Raw genomic sequence first — 24,356 nt, 5'->3', positions numbered from 1 at the left:
TGCGAGATTGGGTCCTGTTCTCAGAAACTGTAAGAGTTAAGAAAGACAAACACGGGGCCACCCATCATCCCCTGGCTCAGCTCTCCCTGCATGACTGGCCTCTTACAAAGGCTTCAGGGCTGTGCAGATTAGTGCTCACCAGAGCTGATGGGAACTCAAGCTAATGGAAACGAGTTAGAGAACCCGTAAGCCACCAGTCAGAGAATCTATAAACCACATGAGAATTCTAAGAGTCTCTGAGGCGTCCAAGGTGTTTGTTCTAGAAGCTTGCCTTCTTTGAGTCTTTGATATGAAACAATTAGTAGATAAGCTCCATTTTGTCAGTGGGAAATAGAAATAAATAGTATGAGAGAGATATGCTGTTTTTGATCTGATGGAAATTTGGTAGGGACTTAAAGAGTTATTTAAAAACCATTCCCAAAGATCCTATGAACAGGATTTGCAAGCATCATTTAAAAAGGTGTTCATGGGTTAAGGATCTCTGTTGGGTGCTGCATGGCTCAGCTGGTCCATTGGGGTTACCATGAGTGCCTGCTGACCTTCTGGTGTTTGGGAGTGGATATGTCAAAATGTTTCTGTAAAATTCACACATTTTCACTTTTTAAACATGCATCTATAATGTAATGCACAGATTTTTAAAAAATGATTTTTGGAACATTTATAAATAAGCTCTGCCCTCTGAAGTAGTCACCTTGAGAGACGATACATGACATTGTCATGTCATTGCTATCACTCAAATATTTTTGGAATTCTTTTCGGAATTACCTTGAAGAAGAACAGTTTTCATCTGCTCTTCTTCACATTATATCCTACGTGGATATCCTAAGCTGGTTTATCCTGCATATTTGCATTTCAGGCCAATCCCAACTGATCTCCACAGAATTTGTGACTGACCTGGATGCAGAGTTGGCCATGGACTTGCCCATTTTCTCCAAGTGAGAGCACAAGGGAACTAGCTGGCCTAGAGTTACTTTATCTGAAGCCAGTTACAGTGGACAGTTAAGAAGCTGTTCAGGAGTAACTACCTTACTTTCCTAATCGAGCATCCGCCCACTGCTGCTCCCAAGGGAGCTCGTAGGCTCACTCTTGACAGGATTCATTTTGGAGCCCTGTCATTGTGGGGTCAGGAAGTCAAGAATGGTAACATTTCAGTATTGAAAGGGACACTAGAAATGCCACTCCATACCCTCATTTTTAGGATTACTCACTCCTGTGCTTGAGATTGGGTGAGATGGGTTCCTATCGGACCAAATTGGAGTTCAGAATGCATTTATCATAGAAATGGTGTAATGAATAGTGACTACACGTGGTTAATGTAGACTTCAGCTCCATTTATAGGTCATAAGCTTTTGTGGGTTATTTTGGGAACCTAATTGCCTTTAATGGTGTACATTGAGGAGGAATAATTATTTCAAGGTCTAAGATCACAGCCATGTTACATGTAACCAATTTACAAACCATGAAGAAGGTGGGGATGGCAGTGTATTCGGTATACAAGTTAAAAGCTAAGTCACACACATTACCATAATTCTCCTATACTAGTGATATTTACTTTTTTTTTTTTTTTGCCATCAGTAGTTGTTCCAATTTCAGGTTTGTGTAAGTCTTCAGAATTTTAAATAGGATTTGCCATTAGAGGAATTCTCCTTGGGTCTTTCTTTCTAAATTAGAAAAGGTCATCTATATAATGTCACTGTTTGTTAATGTTATCTTAGGTTATGATAACATCCTTCTTCCAGGTCAGTTTTTGTGATGAGATAAACAAATATGTGCTTCACCTACAATAACTCATTTTTCTTTTTCACATTTCCAGGGAGCTCATGGATTGAGAGGCATCACTGGCATAACTGGGGACAAGGGAGAAAAAGTAAGATGATGATGATGACATAGTATCAAAATGTATAAATGTTTAAATTTTGGGCCATTTAAAAATACCTTCTTATCTTCAGCAACATCACTTTTTATTTCTGTTTGGTGCTTTTTAGATGCTTGGTTAAGATCACATACATCTGTTATAAACATAGTCAATAGAAATGAGTAGTATGCATGATACTTGTCTTGCATTACGTATCTTAAAGAGGTAAATAGTAATAAACAGGGCTGTTATACAGGGTCCAGCACAAATAATGCCCCTTTTTGTTACAAAATCTTTTATTACAAAATCATAAGCATGTAATTCTATAACATAACAATATCACACTTAAGCACACCTTATGACATTTTAGGTGAAATGTTCAAATTAAAACTATAAATTATTACACCCATATTATTACCCAGCAACCACACTCAAGCAGGCGTTACTTCTGCTGGACCCCTGCATTTTCTCTTTTTATCATTATTAATAGTTGACACTGATGGCACTAATGCAGTGCCTGTAGGGCAAGGCAAAGACAGGGAATGATGGAAAGAGTGAGGTGAGAGACGGCAGGGTGCCAGCCAGGACACTAAGGCCAAGAGCAGCTGTCTTGACAAGCTGCTTGCTGAGCTCTGCCCTTAACAGGGATCATACACCTGTGGCCAGAGTTCATTGACCTCTTCTTGGCCTGATCTCAGAGGTTAGATTCTCTTAACATTTCCATAGCTAGGTATTCTGTGAGATGCTGGGGGAGATTCAGAGGAATAAGGACTTCTGCAAGTTTGTTATTTATTGGGAGAAAACAGATAGCTAATTACAATGCAAACACTAGAGACATTAACTTGAGGGCAAGAGGTATGAGGAAGTGAAGACAGAGTAGCCAACCTTGATAGGGGAACTGGGAGGATTCATGAAAGAGTTGGCATTAGAAGGATGTCAGGCCTGGAAGGATGGGGTGTTGCTGTTGGCAGAGGATAGAGGCTGGGGAATGTTTGGCTGAGTGAATATCATAAGCAAAAACAATGGAAACCTGAAAGTTCGAGATGTGCTCAGAAGTGTTTTTCTTGCTCTGCATGTGAGCATGTGTGTGTGTGCGCGTGCGCATGCACATCTAGCTTCTTTACCAGACTAAAAAAATGGTTATGACTTCTTAGAAAGTATGTTATGAAGTCCAGTTTATAGGTTCCAGGAGGAAAAAAAACCCATTCTTGTCCACCACCTCTTCTGACTCTCTCTTGCCCCAGTCTATTTAGAATGTCTGTGGCTAATGGCTAATTTGTACCATTCCACACAGAAGCATACAGCCTTTTGTTAACAACTAAACAGGAATAATTTTCACATTGTAGGTACTCAATAAATTAAATATTTTTTAAAGAGATGCACATTTTTGTTTTTTGAAAGACAAACAAAATAATTTCTGTGAATAATTTCTTCAATTTCATTTTTTTCAGCCTCTTTGTCTCAGCTAGTTATTCTCATTCTGCCTGCTTTGCTTTCCATGTTTTCTTTTCTAAAAACACTGTACTTCAAAAAACATTTTATATTTCCATATTTATGTTATCTTAAGTAACATTTTGTGTGTATCTTTTCTGTTATTAAATAATAAATCCCATTTATTTCAAAGTTTCCGATACCTAGGCCTTTGCTTTTATTTATTTTTTTCCTGGATTTAAATCATTCCTAATATATGTGATCCCTCACTTCAAAACCAATTACTGATCTTGATATGCTTTTTATTTGAGGTATTTTTCTACTTGGTATTTTTCAAAATTTCTCATTTCCTCTGATTTCTGTCAAGTCATTTCCAATTAAATTAAAAAAAAAAAAAAAGCTCATCTTGTGAACTTAGACCCATGGAGTGGTTACCTAGTAACAGCAGTTTGGGTCTGAGCTCATGCTGAACAGCAATGAGAGAGAAAGTGCATCAAAGCCATTTCTATAATGCAAAGGCTGGGCGTTGCTCTCACAACACAGGACAAATGATGAATTCAAGGTCTTTTTCAGGTCTTCCAAATCTCTTCTTCCCTGGTGAATGTAGAATGCTTTCTGCTCTGTTCTAGTTTTTAGGGATCAAAGAATTTCAAGGCTTTGTGGTGCTTTCTCTGTGGTGTTCTTTTTTTGATTCCACCCGTGTCTGAACTTTCTATCAAAGGTTTTCTAATTTTTAATCCTTACTACAGATGCTGTCCACCTGATTTTCTTGGCCTGACATCTATTCAATACTCTTTTGACTGTTTTCCATTTATTTTGTCATCTCTCCGTCTCAGCCCTGTTCATTAGGAGGTGGCCTGTTCATCAGTTGCCTTTCTGCTTCTCATTCAATTAGCAGAAGCGAAAAAGACTTAAAGGGGGGGATTGTATTTTGTCATGCAGCATATGTAGAGAACACTAACCCCCCTCAATATTTTTGTTTTTGAAATTATATTTTGATTTTTGTAATGAAAATGAAGAGATTCTATGTATATGTATATGTATAACCAAGTCAGAGATAATTTCAAGATATTAGATAAAGCCTTATAATTCTTAAGCCACTCACTGACTGGGTGGGTGAATCTGTGGTAGAGACTAGATCAAATACGCTATGCAAAGTGAACCTCACACCTATCTATCCAGGATGGGAGTGGGGATGCTCGAAACCTTATTACAATTCATTCTTCCAAATTATATGGCTGGGCTTCTGATTCTAAATCTGATTCTTTTTGGTGGAATCGAGTCCAAGAGATCCCTCCCACAGCTCTAAGAGCAGCAGAGTTCATGGCAACTATTTTTTGGGTGGCTCTTTGGTCTTCACCATTCATGAATTCACACAGGAATCCTGAGAGTCCTGGGGTGTGACTACCAAACTTTTTCCAATACATCTGCCAACTTCTCTAAACAGCTGCCAGTGTTTTTAGTTCACATCAGCAATCAAGAATGGATGCAGTGTTAGTTTAAAATATCCAGGATGCCTGCCGCGACTGGTGTGGCTCAGTTGGTTGGAGTGTTGTTCCTTAGACAGAAAGGTCAAAGATTCCATTCTGGGTCAGAACACATACCGTATGTGGGTTCAATCCCTAGTCTGGTCACACAGGAGAAGGCAACCCATTGATGTTTCTCTCTCACATGATGTTTCTCTCTCTCTCTCTTTTTCTATCTCTCTTTTCTTCTCTTTCTCCCTTTCTCTTTCCCCATCCCTCTCTGTGTAATAGCAATGAAAAAATGTCTTCAGAAGAAGGTAAAAATTTAAAAAGAATATCCAGGGTACCATCAAAGTTTTGATGTAAGCACTTTTGGTGGGATGAGAAGATGTAAACTAGAGTTTTCATATTTCAGGTGTCGTATTAAATACTTGGGTCCACTGATGAACAGAAAATACGTCACACACACAAAACCTCTTTTTTATCAGGCTATTAAAGTTCTTTAGAAAGACTGTTGTGCCTTTTAACATACATGGCTGATCTCATTTTCATGTCTCTGTCTTGTTTTCTTTGCAGGGTGCTCGGGGCTTTGATGGAGAACCTGGGCCTCGAGGTATTCCTGGTGCACCTGTAAGTAGCTTTCCTTTTACAAGATCCTCTGATGACTTTTGTTTTTAAGCAATGATCAATGATAGTTTTTTGTTTGCTCTATGTATGTATATGTGCAAGTGTCTTTTACATATGAATAATTAAAGTAGAAAAATGGGCAATAGTTTTTATATTTATTAAAACATTTTAAATTAAGACAAGCATCTCTTTCTTGGGTTGAGATAGGTTTTGTTTTCCTCATAGGTGAAGCCAAATTGTTAAGCTTTTATGTTGGCTGTTTTTCTTTTGTTTTGGTTGTCAGGATGCTTAGAATTACAATAACTATCTCATGTCAAGTTCTTGGGTAGCTCTATCCTTTTCTTTCTCTATGATTTCTGATCTCATTATTCCATATTTCAACTGCCATAGATACATGCGTCATTATTGTAGGCTGCCTCACACCTTTTCTGGAGGTAAATTTAAAAAGTCATTCATTAATCATAAACTGTACCACATAGGAAGTAGAAAAGGTATAAGTAAAATAGAATTTCCAAGGTCCTGTGGTTCAGTGGGAAAGACAGAATGTAACTAAACCATACATTATAAGGTCAAGCACTAGAGCATGTGATAGAGGTAATCCAAGCAAGAGGACCTTTAGAGGAAGCTTGGCCTGGGATGCAGCAGAATACATGTGAGAGGGAGCATCGTTGGTGGGTGGGGGGCTGTCCCAGAGGCTGCCGCTGTCCGCAGTGGAAAGTGTCTGTCGAGAAGATGAAATTGAATAGATAAGGCAGAGCCACATTGTGGAGAGTTTACTGCCAACCTTAGCAATTGGAATGCATCCAGTAGCAATAGGAAGCCATTTGAGGTTTTAGAGTAATTCACTCAACAAAAGCTATATTTTAGGAAGACACATCCTCTCATCTGTTGCCACCTATCCCATATATCAATATTAGCTTGATAATTTTGACAGAAACCATTATTATTAACTGGGGAATTAAATAATATGGAGAACAAGTTGGCAGCTAATTCAAACCTCAAGCGGCCATGACAGTGAACGGGGGCAGCTGATAATGTGCACGTAGTTTCAAATGTCAAGGTTCCTTGCAGTATGGACCTGAATTTTATTATCCCTATCCATCCAAAGAGCACAAATGCATATGCATTTAAAATGAAAGTAAAAAACATGTAAGTCTCAAGGATCCCTATGGAAAATCATTCTTTAAGACGTAATTTTTATAAAAAGATTTCTTGAGTTACTCATCCATGATAGAACAGAGCCATTGGGATAAAAGAGCAATGGTAAGGTAATGTAGATGGTATTTCATAATGTCCAAACTCTATCCACAAGTAGCTTTTGCTGATAGTAACAACATTTCATTTGCATACAGGGTGATCAAGGACAGCGAGGAGCCCCAGGAGAAGCAGGTCCCAAGGGAGACAGAGTGAGTTCAAATTAGTGTCAATCACTACTGACACCGGGCTTTTCAGTGTCATCTGCTGATCGCAGTTACCTCTTTGACACATCCTAAGTATTATGGTTAATTGAGCATGTTTTCTCCATTGTCCCCCTTCTGCCCTGCAGGGGCCTCAAGGTTCCAGAGGAATCCCTGGCCTCCCCGGGCCCAAAGGAGACACGGTATGCCTTGAGCTGTAGTCATCGAGCGCATTTTTCAAAGTGATTATTAACTTGTAATAAAACTTTGGAAAATAATGAAGGGAAGAAGAATGTGGCTGTTTCTGAGAGACAGTGTATTTCTTTGTGTGTCTTTAGGGCTTGCCAGGTGTCGATGGCCGTGAAGGGATACCTGGAATTCCTGGAACAAAGGTAGCTGTGTGATTTGGTCCAAGAGCCAATAAAGCCATGGCTGCCCTGGCCAACCGAGCATAGCATTTTCATTACTACATTAATGTGAGATTTATTTAGCTGGTTTTGACTTATTTCCTCCTTTTAATTTTTTAATTAAGTGTCAATGCAAAATGCCTATTAGAATAGTATGCTTGTTTTGCTTGGTTTCAGGAACTCAGTAAAATTGTCCCATTGATAAAAGAAGGTTGAAGGAAATTGTGTATTTTGTTTGAATTTAAGTCCTAAGTCCTATTCCTCCCCCACCCCCACCCTTAACTAAGCCACATTATAAAAGTGTATGTAAGGTCAGCTGCAGGGTTAATCTTTTTACTTGGAAGCTCTGTGGCCTTCCTTTTTAAAAAGAAATACGACAGTTCATACAGGTTCAAAGGTGGGATAAAAACTTTCTTTTTCAGGGTGAACCAGGGAAACCTGGGCCTCCTGGTGATGCAGGATTGCAGGGGTTACCTGTAAGTACTTACTTCTTTAAACGCTTAGTGGTTTATATACATATGTTGATTTATATACATAGATGTGAATTTTGGGGAGAAATACATTAAATAATTTGAAAGCTCTGGGGAAGAAACAATGCTTTAATTTACATCTTTATATTTACATTTCTGTACTTTTTCTCTGAGTAGCTAGTTATTTTTCTAATAACATACTAAACTTTAATTTTATCTTTTGTACCCCTCTCTCTCTTTAGTTCACGCAGTATTCCTTACATCTTTTTCTAACCCTGAGCTGTGGGCAGGGTCACATACTTTCTCCTACTGCTAACCAGTCCTAAAGTTCCCATTAGCAGGATTGAGAGTGCTCAGGAATAATGTGAGACATAAGATATCTTTTTTTTTTGATTATGTGTTATTTTGAATTACTCGAATTGGTGTTTCCCTGCATTAATGTGGCCACAAGTTCATGCGGATTATACTACAGGTATTTTTGGCTCTTTGGAGGCAAATGTTTCAAGTTAATAAGGAATGCTTGGTAATATTGTGGACTGGCCTCCAAGTTATTATCTGACACTTTAAAAATAATCAGTTGGAGAATATTAGGAGCCCTAGTAGTACCAAATCTTAGTTAGACCCGGCATTCTGCTGCCTTTCTTTTTTTAGCTTAAATTTTTCGATAGTCCTTTTTTAAAAGTGATTCTGAACATGAAATCATGCTGGCAGGAGCTCCCGTTGACATGAAAATGGTACTGGACTGTAATTTGGCAGTTCATGCTTGAAAAATAACTAGTTTAGAGGTAGGCCCTGCTTTCCTGGTGTTCGGACTCAATGTGCCAGATACAGTGAAGTCATTCATACCTTCTAAATGGTGTGATGTTCAATTACTGAGTGTCCGGAGCTGGAGAAGTAGGACCCTCACACTAGCGGCTCTCATGGCCCCCCAGCCCCTGGGCGGTGTGCGGGGGGCTGGGCATCTCACCGATTCTCAGATACAGTGATTGCACCTGTGTCCCGTGTGCGTTCTTTCAGGGTGTGCCTGGAATTCCTGGTGCAAAGGGTATGGCCGGTGAAAAGGTAAAAAGGAGAGACTATTAAATTGATACTCTACCTTCTTTATTATTTTATTAACATATTTATTTATAATTTTTAATATTTGCAACCTACCTTTTGTTTTCTATTCAACCCTAAGGAAAAATCAAAAAGGCTTTAAGTCTTCAAAGGCTAATCCCTTCCCCAGCTGCAGGAAGAATATTTTGACTAAGTATTGCTGATTGGATTTCCTTCTTGGAAGTGTCATCTTTTTCCAGGATAAAACAGAGACAGTTTTATTGCTTTTACCCAAGTAAAATAAGGAACATATTCTTAAGCCACAGAAATTGTACCAGTGAATATTAAGATGACTTAACTTAAACTAAAAAGATATTAGGCACCTTGTTTGTGTACTGATCAACTAGTGCTTATATTCTAGCAATTAAAACCAACAGTGAAAGAAAAACTTAAAGTAGATAAAATGTGAATAATGTAGAAATTGGATGCCATTAGATTACACAGCTACAGCCCTCCACTCACAGTAGCCCTCAGCATCTTGAGCACAGAGGCGCCTTAATAAGTGGACGGGGAGAGACTGGCAGTGGACTTGGCACCCCCAGGCCTGTGCTTTCCCTGGAGCTTGCTGGGAGGGCTTTCTCCACAGCACACCCTCTTATTACCGCATGTCAACATAATTGTTCATAATTTTAATAATGTCAATGTCAGGTAAAAGGGCTCAAAGAAGTATATTGGGGGTGGAAATGGTAAAGGAAAGACATGTAATTAATATAGCAAAGAAAAAAAATATCCTCTCATATTCTTATGAGGCTAAAGACTTTTTTTTGACATCTGACCATCATGTTTGACATTTTGACACCTTTCCTGTACTGCTGGGAATGACAAAACATCATCCTGAATCTAAAGAATTGTGATATATCCACCAGGAAAGAGATTGTATATATTCTCCCACATTCTCAATGTGAAATAGAGAAATTAATGCTAAGAAATACCTGGACTGGGTGAGAGATTGATGGTTACGCTTGCTCACCATCTGAATCATGCTGCATTTTACCTTTAGGGTACCACAGGCGCTCCAGGGAAACCTGGCCAATTGGGGAATTCGGGCAAACCGGTAAGGTGCCATAAATTCTTCCCACACATTGTAACTTGTTGTAATCACTGAGCAAAGGATTGGGGGATGTTAACGTTTTCTCTACCTACCTGCTTCATAACAGGGTCAACAGGGGCCGCCAGGAGAGGTGGGACCCCGAGGACCCCGGGGGCTTCCTGTGAGTATCCCTTCCCATAGGCCCTTCCCAAGTGCCTTCTCTGGGCTTTGTTGGGTGCTCCTCTATTCGTTTATTCATCCATGAGTGTCTTCTGTTGTTTGAGCATGTGCTAGTCTAGAAGACAGTGAAACAGAAAAGTTAGATATACAATATGTTTTTCAGAAAGTGGAAACAGAAATGAACTATTTAAAAAAAAGCACAATGACCCTTTCTGCTCTCATCCCATGTTGAAGGAAATATCTTAGTAATAAAAAAAAACTTTATTAAGAGATAATTCATATACTATATAATTCACTCAAAATATATAATTAATTGCTTTTAGTATATTTACAGAATTGCGCTGCCATTGTCACAGTAAACTTTAAGACATTTTCATCATCCAAAAGAGAAACTTTGTATTCACTTGTGTTCATTCAACTTTCCTCCCAATCTCCTCAGCCCTAGGCAACCACTAATCTAGTTTCCATCTCTGTATATTTGCCTATTCTGGAAATTTCATATAAATGGAATTTTACAATTATGCTTTTTTAAATGGTCGTAAAGGAGTAAAAGGTTCTCTCCTTTAGTATAACATTTTTAAGTTCATCTATGTTGTATTATGTATCAGTTGAATAATTTATTGTTGAATAATATTCAATTGTATGGCTATACCACATTTTATTCATCCATTCATCCATTGATGGGCATTTGGATTATTTCCACTTTTTGTCCATTATGAACAATGCTGCTATGAACATTTTTCCACAAGTTTTTGTTTAGGTGTTTATTTCCATTTCTCTTGAGTATATAACTAGGAGTGGAATTGCTGGGTCATGTGGTGACTTTATATTTAATCCTTTGAGATGCCACCAGACTTCTTTTGGTGTGAGTTTGTAAATAATCTGTTTTGCAGCAAATATAGCAATGTATATTTTCTCACTAGCTAGTTTAACCCTCAGAGAGAAACTGATTAGGAACTTAAACAGTATGCACTTAAACTTAATTTGAAAAATTCTCTCTGGCCTTCTAAGTTTTTTTTTTTGTTGTTTTTTGTTTTTGAAAGTTTGCTGGACAAGAAAAAGAATGAATTACAACTGAGAAAACAGAAATGTTTTCCATTATTATTACTTCTTTTAAAGCATTTCTTTAGTATGTTGAATTAGGATTTTCATGCTTTAGGAAAATGAAATAGTCCAGGTGTCTTGTGACGTGCGAGTGCTTTTACTTCTCACAGACACCTGTCAGCTGACATCTGCCAGATGGTTTCTGGAAGTTCTTCTGCAGCCAAAAAAAGCTAGCCCCTGCTCCTCATTGTGCTCTTTGCTCTCTCACTCCTCACTTACTCTTTTCTTCTTTCTTGCTTGAAGCTTGTGACTATCTAGTTAAAATAGTTTCTGTAGACTGAGTGTCAAAGCGATGGAGTTACAGCTAGGTCACACTTGTAAAGCAGTGAAGATGTGCCATGACTGCTTTAGGGGCACCGGAACTTTGAGAACGTTGACTGTTATGTCTAGTACTCACTTAATAGAGCAGAAAACTATATAGAGGAGCACCTACTGTATGCCAGGACCATGCACTGAACACAAAAAGTGACACAGATGGAGAGGGTTTGACCCATTGCCAGTAAAGTGCCATGGGATGTATAAAGCAGCGAACTAGGGGCAGAGCTGCAGAAGGAGATGAGGTGGCGCGTACGTGTGTGTGTGTTTAATATTCTCACGTGAGAAGAGGTGGATCAGGGGAAATTATGCCTGGGCAAGATTTGGAGGCTGGTTAAGGTTTTGACTTTTGAATTTCTGAAAGAGTCCAAATTGTTCCTGTCACTGAGGCCCAAAGCTTTGGTGTTCTTCTACCTTTACATGTCCTATCTCCAGTAGGACCTTTTGTTTCTATTGCCTCCTTTTCCAAAGTCTCTTATCTTTGCCTCTTCCTTTCTAAGCCCACCTTTACCACCATGACTCGGGTCAGTCGCTGCTGCTGGGGTTACCGCGTCTTCTCCCGATCTGCCTGCTCAGATCCAGTCTTCCTTCGTTTATCAATGTCTCCTAATGGGGTGCTTGGAATTATGGTTGAAACGTTTCTTGTTCTCCAGGACTCTTGCCGATTGCAGGGTGCCTTGCATCTATGATCCCCACTGTAGAATTCCAGTGGGGTCCCCACAGTCATGGAGCAAACAAAAGTGTCGAGCACAGTTCCAAAGTCCCGGGGAATGGCAGTGCTCTGAGTCTGCACTCGCTGCCGTGCTGGCCTTGCCAAAGCATAGCCTCCATCATCGCTTCCCTTCTTCAGTTAAAAATCTGTAATGGATCTCCGCTAAAAATACCAGAAAGTGCGAAACCCTACACTGCCTGCTTATGCCTGAGTCTTACTTCCCATTTCTGCCGTGCTCAGAGGCTGTGCTCCAGTCAAAGTGGACCCCATGGTAATTCCCAAATACTCTCTTGCACTTTCTCAGCCGTCCTGTTTGCTTCTGCTGTGTCTTGCATTTAGATGGCTTTCTTCTCCATTTCCCTGACTCAACTTCCCACGTGCCTTCTTAGATGTAATTGAAATGTTAATTCTACTATGAAATTATCTCTGATATGCCCTATTCCCCAGAGAGAAGTGATCTCTTTTTAATCTGAACCTCTTGGTCCCTTTTTGCCTCCTGCTGTGGACACCTCAGTGAGGTGGGAATGCATCTGACCCACTTTCGTTTCTTACATCTCTTTACTCAGGGTCTGCCATAAAGTAGTGCCCAGTAAATACTTTTTGAAAAGAACTGAATTGGAGGTGTAATAAATCTTGCTGTGCTGCTTATGTGGTAATAACTGACTTCTCACCTACTATAAATTTTTCAGGAAATTGTCATGAGAGGTTATAAATATTATAGTTCTGGAGCAGAGTTTGTACACCAGATCTCCTTACTGAAAGATACATTTGTTCTTTCATTTTACATCATTAACTTCAGTTTCATAGATAAGTTCACACATTTTCAACTAGTCCTCACACATCTGATCAATTTTTCTTGCAAATCTCAAATTGAGAAGTTGAGTAGAAGGAATGAAAACGTGTTTCTAATGTGTTCTACTAATGGACCAGAACTAACTGGAACATGTATTTGAAATTAAGCGGTATTCCCGTTTCCCCATCATTGTTCCATCAACTTTTGCCTATATCGCAGAAAAAAATATTGAAGTTTTTTTGGCATCTCCAGTGATTCCATGTGAGCACATACCTTTACCACTTGGACCGTCTGTGTGTCTGGCTTTTGCCACGACACTGCACACTTCACTAGGTTTGTGCCTGGGTCTGGGCGACTCCTGAGCAGGCGAGTGGACAGGGCCTCTGATCTGGTCCTACCATGAAGTGGTGCTGGCGCATTGTTTGCTTCCAGGCCTCTCAGAACTTGTTAGGGCTTTTGCTGAGTGGATTGGGTTTGCTCTGCTCTCCTGGTGAGTGCCATGCTGATCTCTCTCCAGTTTTCTGAAGATCGTACACTCCTGGGGCACAGAAGCCTGTCTCATTTCCCTTGAGGTCCCCACCCCCACCCTCACAGCCTCAAGCACAGAGGTTCCCATATGGTGTGTTGCTGAGTGATCTAAGCTGTCTCCCTACCCCACCCAGGCCCTGGGATGTAATTAGCCCGGTCAGTAACTTGTGAAACAGCTGTGATAGTTACAGTTAAGAAAGATAATTTTATCTACCTCTGTGTGTGAGAGAATATTTAAATCTATACTAGAGAGAAATAGGAACTATATAATTCGGCAAGATTGAATAGATTTTAAAAATATCTTTGTGGCAAATCTAAAAAATATTACTGTAGTAGAGCTAATGTGATCTTCCAAAGTTAATATTATAAAAATGGGTTTGTAAAAGCAACAATTGATAGAAATTATAATCGATCTTCTGGGTTAATCAGCATCCTTTTTACCCAAGAGAGGCATTTATTATTTAATACAGACTAAGTACAGTGATTTATAGTTCCCATCTAAAATTGGCAAAGTAGTAAAGATAATGTTTATTCTTCAGCTACTTAGCATTTTGGGTAATAAGGCAGATACAACCACCAACACAGTCTGGAGCCCAATGGAATAAAGTCTATTTTTTTGGTAAAATAATTGTGAAAACACAAGTATAATTAACTTTTTTCTGTGATATTTTAAAAGTTTAATAGTTCTGCTTTTAAAGGAAAACTTCCAAATAGAATTATTTGTCAAGATGACAAAGATGAGTATTACAAAGAAGCTCCCAGTATAGTGGATCCTCAAATAACATCATTTTATTCAATGTCATTTCCTTATAACATTGATGAGTTGCCACAGGAGCTTCACTCTCATTTACATCAATTAGCCTATGGTAAATTTGGTTTTGTTATACGTCATTTTACTTAAAGTTGTAGAACCTATTGATGATGTTAAGTGAGGATACTGCACTTGTTTATAAAGAGAGTGCCTTTCTGGTAATCAACAGTCTTGACAGAAACTCAAGGACTGAGGACTAGAGATGTTTTTCCAAGTACAATTTGTGCTTTTAAAGAGATGTGGGAGAGTTGAAAGGTGAAGAACATGTAATTAAACATTCCATTAAAAAACATAATTTTGACTGATTTCTTTAGCCCTTGAATAAAACCTTGGATAAAAATAATAACACTTCTAAATGCTTACTATGAGTCATACTGTTCTAAGTGCTTTATGCATCTACTCAATCCTCTCAAATACACTATAAGATAGGTACTGTTTTTAATCCCCACTTTCTGGATGAGGAAAGCCAGGCACAGGGAGGTTAATTTGAGTGGCCAGAGTTGGCTGATGCCCAGCAGAGCCAGAGGCCAAACCTGGCAATGGAGCTCGGAGTCCGCAGCCTCACCCCTCCCCTCTAATGCCATGCATGACAGCTCAAGTCAAGGCTCCACAGGACAGGTTTTATTTGATGTTAGCTTGCCAGATTCTAATGGTACGAGACATATTTAGCAAATTGTAAATTTTAGTATTAATAGAACTTCTGTAGTGAGGTGAGCATTTAACAGAAGTCTAAATAAAGCTGGTGAAGACAAACAAATGCAACATAAGCCCAAACAGATTCCTAAGCCTTACCCCAAACCTAAAGAATCAGAATATGGGGGAAAAGGGTGGAATATGGAGGGCAGATGGGGAGACGGGGTGGTGGAAGACATCCAGGGAAATGTATTTCTAAAAGATTCCCAGGATTCTGGTGCACAGCCAGGGTTGGGAATCATGGGTAGAGGGTCTGCATCATTTTTCAAAGCCTTGAGTGGCTTCTTGAATAGGGATGAATCAGCTGATGTGTGTGGACCTATGAGATTTATATGTGGTGGTACACAGCATCCAAGATAAAATTTGAGCCTTTTGTTATGGTCCTTACATTTTTAATGGTAGGATTTTGCCTTTTTTTCTAGTTCTTTCCAATTCTCTTGTTAAAACTCCTAACACTTATCGTCATGGGGTTTGTAGATAGTATCCACGGGCTAAATCGCCATTTTCCTACCAGCCTCCCTCGCCCACATCTGAGAATATGGTTATCATCACAGCTGTTGAAACATCAGATTTATCCTTTATTTAGCACACATGTGGTGACCAGGTCAGGGTTAATTGCTCCCTGCAGAATGTATTTAGTTCAATCTACCATTTTATAGATTACTATTTATATCTTGATTACTCCTGTTCACCTCAGTTACAGGTGAAATTCCTGAACTTAGAGAAAGATTATGCATATTTTTGTGATACATAGGAATCTTAAGAATGGCCATCAAAAAACCTTGCCCTAACACTTTGTTTGTAGCTGCTTGGTCATTGTTGTAAACATAAACATTACCTTTTTTTCCCCCATAATGGCCAGATGTGTATAGAAATACCTAAGTTTAAAGTGGCTGAGGATTTATAGGATGGAAGTGAAATAAAAATGAGGAGCTACGTGCTGTCTATTTGTGCGGTAACAGAGGCGTGAACGCCCATGATTTCACGGGTCCTTCCCACAGTCCTGCGTGTGTGGGGCCGACATGGGCGCACGAGCTCAGCTGGGCAGACTGCCTACACTGAGGTTCTGAGCCATTCACGTACATTACTGTGGGCCTGCCAGTGGCTGAAAAATACTTATGAACTGAAAAGCAAGAACTCAGGAAAGACAGAGAAGTAAGAAGTAACAGAGAAAATCCTTGTCTTTGGAAAAATAATTAATCTCTCCAAAAATAAATGAAAGGTTATATAATCCCTTATTTTAATTTAGCCCTTTTGTGTGGAAGAGAAAAAAGGTACTATATTAATCATCTTTATTTTGGATAAGATGACATAACGGTTCATTTATTTAGAAGTGAATACTTGAGGTTGTATCAAAGACTGAGTTTTTCCCTTCTGATATGATTAATTATTTTCCCCACTGATGACTATTAATTGTTCTGTGAATTAAAGTCCTGTTAGCCCAATGACCTGTAGGATCTCAATCATGATACAGTTCAGAAATTATTTGAAAATGCCAAAAGAGCAGATATGCTGAAGAAAGTCTGTCTTGAACTTTGGAGTGCTGGGCCAAATTAATGGGGTGGAACCCAGTCTTTATGTCTATAAATGAATAGAATAACTTATTACAGTGGCTGGTTTTCATTGAGATTTACATCTTGCCAGCGTCTGTCGTCATAGGCACTGTCTCTGGCTTCCACGCTGCTCACAGGGTTAAGGACCAATGTGTTGTCTAAACTCATGTACTAGACAGGTTGCTTATACAAAAATTTTGAAAAGTATTTAAGAGCATTACACTTAAATCACTTATCAGTCATATGAAAATTATAACTCATAGCTAGAGACCTGTAATTTGGCAAATATTTCTTAATCCTTTAGAGAAATTGAAAATTCAGTAGGTTTATGGATCTTAACATATTGTTCAACTTATAGATGAAAGAACAGCATAGGAGTCAGATCAGTATAATCTTTTCAGAAGCATTTATTAAATATTAAACATGAATATGAAGTTGTATCATTGGAAAACTAAACACACTCACAAGACTACTTTCATTTTTATAACACTGTCCAGGAAATATGATTATTTATTCAATAACCTCAGTGTTCAGCTTTGTTGAACATGTATTAGAAATAAAACAAACTTTTATCAGACTGCATAACACAGTATGAAGTTCTCAGGGAAAGAAATTGAAGAGTTCATGTATCTTCTCAATGGTCTTCAAGTTCCAAATAAAAATTGAAATTGGCTCAGAAAATGAAATTAGAGTGTTGCTTTTGGTATATCTTCATTATAAATTGCATATTCCAAAGTCTGTTCAATCTTTTAAGACATGTTTAAGACAAGAATGAGTAGAACAAAGAAGTTTTGATTTCAGAAACTTTATAAATTTCTACCATCTGTGTCTTTTCAAAGTTGCAATAGTGATGTAAAGGTGAACTTCTCTGTCCTTGTCTCTTTTTCACTCTTTTGAGGTTCAAGATCATTTGCTAGATATTGCTTTAAAATGTACTATACACCTGAAAGTTTACTCTGAGTTTTAAGCATTGTGTGGAATTCAAAAGTAATATACCCACACTTCAAGAACACTTAGTCTAAACGAAGTGCTAAAGCATGTACATAAATAACCATGAGTTAGATGGTGATTTAGATGCTGAAAATTGCCGATTGCCATTTCATGCAAATGTATCAGTCATTTCTACCCAATGATCTGTAATCACAATGAACTGCATTTGGAATATTCGCTGAAGGATGAACAGTGAGGAGGCTGTAGGCATTTGACATAAAGGTGTCTGCATTTAGTCGAAGATGTGGAGAATGTACTTACACAAACCTTGGTAGTATATTATTTTATTGGCATAATAATTAAGCATTTGAATGTTGGCAAACTATCCAGCAGACACCTGTTTGTGTTTTTCCAGGGCAGTAGAGGAGAAATAGGACCAATGGGACCCCCAGGCCCGCTAGGCAAACTGGTAAGTAATGTTTCCAGTCTCCAGCAGTTTATTAGCTTCATACAAAACACAATACATTTTTTAAAAAATAAGCAAGGAGAGGAAAACAGTTTACAAAGGGTACTTTAATCATTTCTCCTTGATCTTTATTGTTATGTGAATATATGAAAAAGTAAATGTGTAATTTCAAACTATATCTAAAATACCCTCAGATTGTATTTTAATGTGTGGTTTGTAGCGTACATTTTAAAGCCAGGAGAGACATGAATCGCTACATTTTGGCCCCTGGTTGTTCTTGGAATTGGAGAGAGCTGTGCTGAATGCTGCCTTTTACTTCTCCAGCTGTGCTTGTTTACACAGCAGGCGCGGCAGCGCCATTGCCGGGGCTGGACTCAAAGGGCCCACTGTTGGGAAGGAGCGCAGGCAATCGAGGAGCTCAGAGGTGGGACAGAGGGGCTGGGGGAGCAGGGCTCTCTCCTCCTGAGAACGTGGGAGAGGCAGATTTGAGGAAAAGAGTTAAACCAACCACAGCACATTTATTTTAGATGGGAGTCAACACACCCGAGGTCTGTGTGCTGTCAGTGTTGCAGTGACAGTGATCCTGGGGCCCTCTGTTTGCTCTCCAGGGTTCCCTGGGGAGCCCCGGCCTCCCCGGCTTGCCTGGTCCCCCCGGACTTCCTGGAATGAAAGGTGACAGGGTAAGATATCCGGACCTCCAGAAAGTCCCTCTTTGGAAGGGATTTCTACTATGTTGGCCTTGCTTTCAGAAAATTGCAAATTTTCAAGAATGTATCACAGAGAGCTATCAAGAAAGGGATTTGAAATGAATGAGAGTTGAGATTAAGAAGCAAGAAAAAAACCTATTAATATAGTAGTTTATCAAGAGAGGAAAAAAGCCAAGAAAGTAAAGATTTCGGTTATAACCATGCTTTCTATTTAGTTCTAAATTTATGTTCTTGCTAGTCAAATTTTACATAAATGTGATAAAAAAATACCCCAAGGTGTCCAGCGCCCTGGGTGGGACAATCGTCAGTTTCTCCAGGTCTTTCCTGATGCTTGTTAGGTGATAAGGGGAGGGAGATGTTCTCTTCTTTGACAATGGTCATAGTTGTGGTTGTTCACCAGTCCAATAAAGGCAGTCGGTTCATTTGAAATTATATAGATAGAAATCTTAAAACACCAAATAGCATTATATTTTATTTATTACAGGGTGTAGTCGGTGAACCTGGTCCAAAGGGTGAACAGGTAGGTCCTATCCGGATACTACAAAATGCGGTGTTTAGTGTGCATGAATGTGCTTCACCAGCAGGGGGCACCAGCTGTTTTAGGGGTGTAATTAAAATGTTGGAGGCTGGTAGTTTTTCTCAAGATGTTTCAGTGAGTGAAAACTAGAGTTTAGTTTGGTATGTAGCCTTATTAACTGTTTTAATAAGCTGGAGGTAATGGGGGCTCTGTCTCCAAAACTACCCATTGTCCTTTCTTTGAAAAAAGTGGCCCTACCTCCCTCCTTCACCGAATTGGTTTACTCTGATGAAGCCCTCTGTAGCAACATCATCATTTTTTAAATTTTCCTGTATCAAGGAATTATTAAGTAAACTATGCATATGAATTAGAATCAGTCCTTTGTCTGGGTTGCTTTTTATACGGTAAGAGTCTTTTTTCAAAGATTATCTAATTATAAGATTGCTGAAGACAGTCAGTAATCCTCAACTTTAGCAGAAACTCAGTCTCACGGTTTGGCTTTTTTCCCTAGGCTATTTTTTTTTGTTTTTTCACATATGGACTTTTAAAATTTTATTTTCGAACGACAGTTTACATTCAGTATTATTTTGTATTAGTTTCAGGTGCATGGCATAAGGGGTAGACAATCACACACTTCGCAGAGTGTTCCCCCCAGTATTTCCAGCACCCACCTGCTTAGCCGTTTCCTGAGTTGTCCCAGCCACGGACCGCTGGGCTGCTAGGCTGAGAAGCCAGTGAGAGCGTGTTGTATGTGCCTGACCCTGGAAGCAGTGTGGCCATTGATGAATGCTCATCCATGTTGACAGGTTAAGACTGAGCCAAGAGACTAAGCATTTTCATATGTGACTTTTAATTTTTAGGGTGCATCTGGTGAAGAAGGTGAAGCAGGAGAAAGGGGTGAACTTGTAAGACATTTTTTTTCTGGTTAATTATGGAGGCTTACTGATTTCAAACTGTATTAGAATATACATTTTTTTCTTTTCTCTGACCCTGTTATCTTATTTTTGCCTTCTTTAAAAGTTAAGATGTTTCTTATATAAGGTAACAAATGATTCTCCAAGATTACAGCCAAGATCAAGTAAAGCGGAGGGAAAATACCCCAAAGGTGATAGACCTAAACTTAAACTTTTAGAAAACAAAGTGTCCCCTTAGACATGGTGAATTCTCTTGTGGCTTTACATCTAGACTCAGGCTGATTCAGGGTGATTCTTCTGTGCCTACAGAAAGTCTGTGAAAAGTGCCTATCATGGAAACGAAGTTCAAGTTTTAGTATAGTTAGAAAGCTCTGGCTCATACGTGTGATGGTGGGCATTCTCTCTAGTCTAAAACCCTCCGAAGGAGTGACCTTTATCTCCCTCTGTGGCTCAGTCTCCAGGAAGACAATAAGAACAAGTTATCCTTCCTGACAGTACTGCTAGACCTCTTGGCTCATCATTATGGTTTGGACACAATCTAGTATGAGCTAGTGTGGAAACTTATGTTTGTTCCTTTGGGGTCAGGGTGATAGATTTCTCCTAAATTAGTTTCAGAGAGCTTTGAATGCAGGAAAAAATTCTGGGAATGTTGTCTTTATTCAGATTTTCAGGGTTTAGAGTTAATGTAAATGTAACATATGAATTAGGCAAAGCTGCCTAACTATTAAGCAAGTTCCAAAAATAATTCTTTCAATTTTATTTTTTTGTTAAAATTGTTCATTTTATGCACTAAGAGGATGTTTTAAATCATCCTGTTTTGTAACGAGCTGAATTCATATCTAGAATTAGTGATGGGAGATTTTTAAGCTTTTTAAATTTATTTATTTTTTTTTGCATAAAAGCATGCATATTTAGCTTGATAGACTTTTGAGATAAGTTTTAAAATACTGTTAGAATTTGAAAAATAAAGTAGTTATGTTTAAATGTCTATGATGTTTTATAACAGAATGTTAGTTTAATGTCTTTTGAGATTAGCGTTCTCAACACTTAGCGTTTTAGACATGGATGGAGCCTTGGATAGCTCTGATTCAACCCTGTTATTTAATACGTTAGCCAAGGCTGGGAGGTCACATGGCTCACACAGGATTATGAATTTAAATAGCCAAACTGGGACAAGAATCCAAATTTTGAATCTAATTTTTTCTGTGGTGTCAGGGTTCATCTCTGTTCATGGTTTTCTATAAATTTCAGCAGCATAATATCCTGTTAAATGTTTTTAGGAAACTATCATATGTGAATACATTGTTCTAATATAATTTTGTTTTTATCGATTTAGGGAGATATAGGATTACCTGGCCCAAAGGGAACTGTGAGTATAATGAACAGTAATGGTATAAAATATAAAAATATCAATAATGTTGTAGAAAGTGCAATGCTCTGCTTTATAAAATTATTCTATAAAATTTAATTCTTAATGGGCCTACCTTCAAGGAAATGAATGTCTAAATTTATCGTTTAAGTAATGGATTAATCCCAAGAAAAAAGCAACAGCGTAAATGGATCTGCCTATTGAACTAACCATTCTAAAGGATTTTTTTTTCATATTACAAGTGGCTCAGTGAGTATATTACAGTAATTTCATTTACAAATGGACCATTTTTAAAGAACTGACTTGTGCTTCATGGTGACGAGAGTATAATTGAGTTTTGTTGGCAGTTGTACAATTTGTTGGCAAATATTTCAGCAATTTTCTTAATCTCCTGTGTGTTTTATTTGGGGAAGTAAGATAGAGGCATAATATGTAAAAAGATTTATAATAGAGAATTATTAGAGCTAGAAATGATTATCTTGTTTAATTTATCATTTTACAGAGAATAAACTGGATATCCTTAGAGATTAGATGAATTCAGAATTATAGAACCAATTAGTAGCAAACCTGGACTGCTTTGCAGTTTGAAAGGAATGCACATCTAATACAATGAGAAATTTAGTACAAGGAGGAAAAACTGAAGCTCAAATCTCAATCTGAAATGTCACTAACCACCAGCTGCCGGTTAGACTCCAAGTCCCTCCTGTTTCTGGAACCTCCCCCACTCCTCTCTGTTCCTGTCCAACTTATTATCCTCATGGCAACCATGGAAACCTAGATAAAAAGATCAAATGCCACTTATCCTTTCTTTGCTTAAAATCCTTCAAGGATAACATTTTATAGAGAAAAACCACATTCTTAGCAGGGTATACAGAGCTTCCAATGAAATGTTCTCTGCCTTGCCAGTCTCATCTCCTTCAGGTCTGCAATTTCACCTGTTTGCAGTTCTTTTTATGTGGCATGCGGTCCAATGCCTTGTGCTGTTCGCCTAGCCTGCTATATTCTGTTTCCTTAAAACAGCGACCTCCTTAAGCATTCCCCGTCCTCAGCCCCACTTTCCCTGGGAGGACTCACCCAGACTTGGCTACACTGCCCAGTCCTGGACGCTTTACCTGCCACCCAGATGGAAATTAGTACGTTGTATTAACTTACTTGCTTATACACTGCCTATACCATGTGACAGCCTCAAGCTACAAGTAACATCTTTATGCCTAAGAAAATTTGACAGGAATGTTTTTAGGATTGAGAAAAATGTAAAGAGTAAGGCTTGATAGAATTTGGTACTAGAGATGCTATTTCATGGGCTACCGATAATTACTATGTTCAATGGTAAGCATTGAAGCTATAAAAGAAAAAAGTCAGTGAACAATGCAGTGGTCACTTTATTTAAATTTGGATATAATACTAGAAATTAGCTCTTGATTCATGACCTCCCTTTCTACTCCTGTCTTCTCTGACATGCCACAGACAATACTGATGAAATTGAAACGTATTGTCTCAGAATCAGGGGAAACAGTTGCTAACAGGAAGACTTTAGCTGTCCCTGGTGATGTCAGCATAGACAAAGTTGGTAGAAGGTAAAGTCTGTTTCCACTCTAGTATACTTGTCCTCAATTGAGGAATTTTCCCCAAAGACCCAGGGTGTCTTATGATGTCCTGGCCATGTTGGCCCTTGATCTCTTCATCAAAAATTTCTTGTCCCCCATCCTAGCAGTATCTCAGCATTGCTGGCAAGATAACACGCTCTGATTTGGTCTCCTCTGTTTTCTGCCCATCCTTTAGTGCATTTCTGAATTCATTTTGGCTTCTCTGGGTTGCTTTAGAAGCTGTTCCAGTTCTGTGCTCTAGTCGCCTGACAATTCCCCAGCCTTCCACTGTGCATCCTTAGTTAGCTCTCCCTGTTGACACTGTCTTTCAGGAAATCTTTTAAGCTATAATTTCTTCATGGGAACCATTTTGATGGGTTGACTTGGATGAATATCATTTTTTTTTTGCATAAAGAGAGATTAGAAAAAGCACACTTGCTGAACTTTCTTTAGATGTGTCTAGTGAAAGCATTGCTTCATCGCCTTCTTCCCTTCAGTTTAAAACATCTGAATGTTTGATGTGAGTTAATTCTTTCTAGATAAATGTTGCTTATGAAAAGGAAGAAGGATTAAATTGCTTTATGAACATTTGTAACTGGAACACTAGCATCCCCTTGATGCCTCCCGTTCTTTTATCTTCTCATTCTTATTCTATAAACAACACTACATTGTAACTACTTATGCCAGAAATTCCACCAGAGGTAGTTTAACAAAAAGGGAATTAGTTTAGTCTCTTTTTAAAAGCAGTTATTGTATACAAGGCCTCTTTTAAATGCTTTTAGTCTGCTTTCAGAAAAAAAAAAATCTAATGTGTATATGCTTTTGTGTTAAGAAAATAGTTTATTCCTAACTTCTTTAATATTTGGATTTTTAACTTTTTCAATACCTAGATAACTTGTAGACTTACTCTTTTTAGTATTTCAAATGCATTGATTTTAAGTGCAACATTTTCAATATTGTGGTGTGTTAAATGTACTGATTTAGTTCATGTTAGTATTTTATGATTTCCGGATAGATCTGGCCTCTTCAAATTCTCCAGAGAATGTTATAAAAGCTTATATATCTTATTTTCTTGGAAATATCTTTATTTTATACCTTCTGTACTGGTGATATACAAAATAACAGTCTTGTAAGAATTTCATGGCCTTTGTGCGGCCATAAAAAGTAGACAAACCTTTTGAAAACTAACTTGCTCTTAGGAAGAGGCTTAAAGTATGAAGAATGTGTTTTTAAAAATGTACTATTTCAACTAACATTTTGAAATAATAACTATACAAAAGAGAAAGATTCTTTAGAAGTTTATTTGAACTGGAATTCTAAGAGACTAATGAATTGTGGCATTTTCTGTCCTTAGGTGGAGGATATGTATCCTCTGAACAAACAGAATGTAGTAAACCTCA

The 24,356-nt window shown here is 38.3% G+C and overlaps 1 protein-coding gene across 1 annotated transcript in view; it reads left to right on the top strand.

Moving 5' to 3' along the window:
- The window catches only part of COL9A1 (collagen type IX alpha 1 chain), an 84,163-nt gene that overhangs the window by 41,202 nt on the left and 18,605 nt on the right, over positions 1-24,356 (top strand). The window contains exons 19-32 of the mRNA XM_054569554.1: positions 1,814-1,867; positions 5,329-5,382; positions 6,732-6,785; positions 6,926-6,979; positions 7,115-7,168; positions 7,606-7,659; positions 8,671-8,715; positions 9,749-9,802; positions 9,906-9,959; positions 17,813-17,866; positions 18,472-18,543; positions 19,055-19,090; positions 19,948-19,992; positions 21,338-21,370. Coding sequence (XP_054425529.1) covers positions 1,814-1,867; positions 5,329-5,382; positions 6,732-6,785; positions 6,926-6,979; positions 7,115-7,168; positions 7,606-7,659; positions 8,671-8,715; positions 9,749-9,802; positions 9,906-9,959; positions 17,813-17,866; positions 18,472-18,543; positions 19,055-19,090; positions 19,948-19,992; positions 21,338-21,370 — 717 coding nt within the window. The remainder of the gene's footprint in view (positions 1-1,813; positions 1,868-5,328; positions 5,383-6,731; positions 6,786-6,925; positions 6,980-7,114; positions 7,169-7,605; positions 7,660-8,670; positions 8,716-9,748; positions 9,803-9,905; positions 9,960-17,812; positions 17,867-18,471; positions 18,544-19,054; positions 19,091-19,947; positions 19,993-21,337; positions 21,371-24,356) is intronic.

The sequence above is a fragment of the Pteronotus mesoamericanus genome, unplaced genomic scaffold (assembly GCF_021234165.1).
Source record: "Pteronotus mesoamericanus isolate MK-2021 breed Mesoamerican mustached bat unplaced genomic scaffold, CSHL_Meso_final contig_20, whole genome shotgun sequence".
Classification (NCBI taxonomy): domain Eukaryota; kingdom Metazoa; phylum Chordata; class Mammalia; order Chiroptera; family Mormoopidae; genus Pteronotus; species Pteronotus mesoamericanus.
This window is presented reverse-complemented; position numbering and strand designations above follow the sequence as displayed.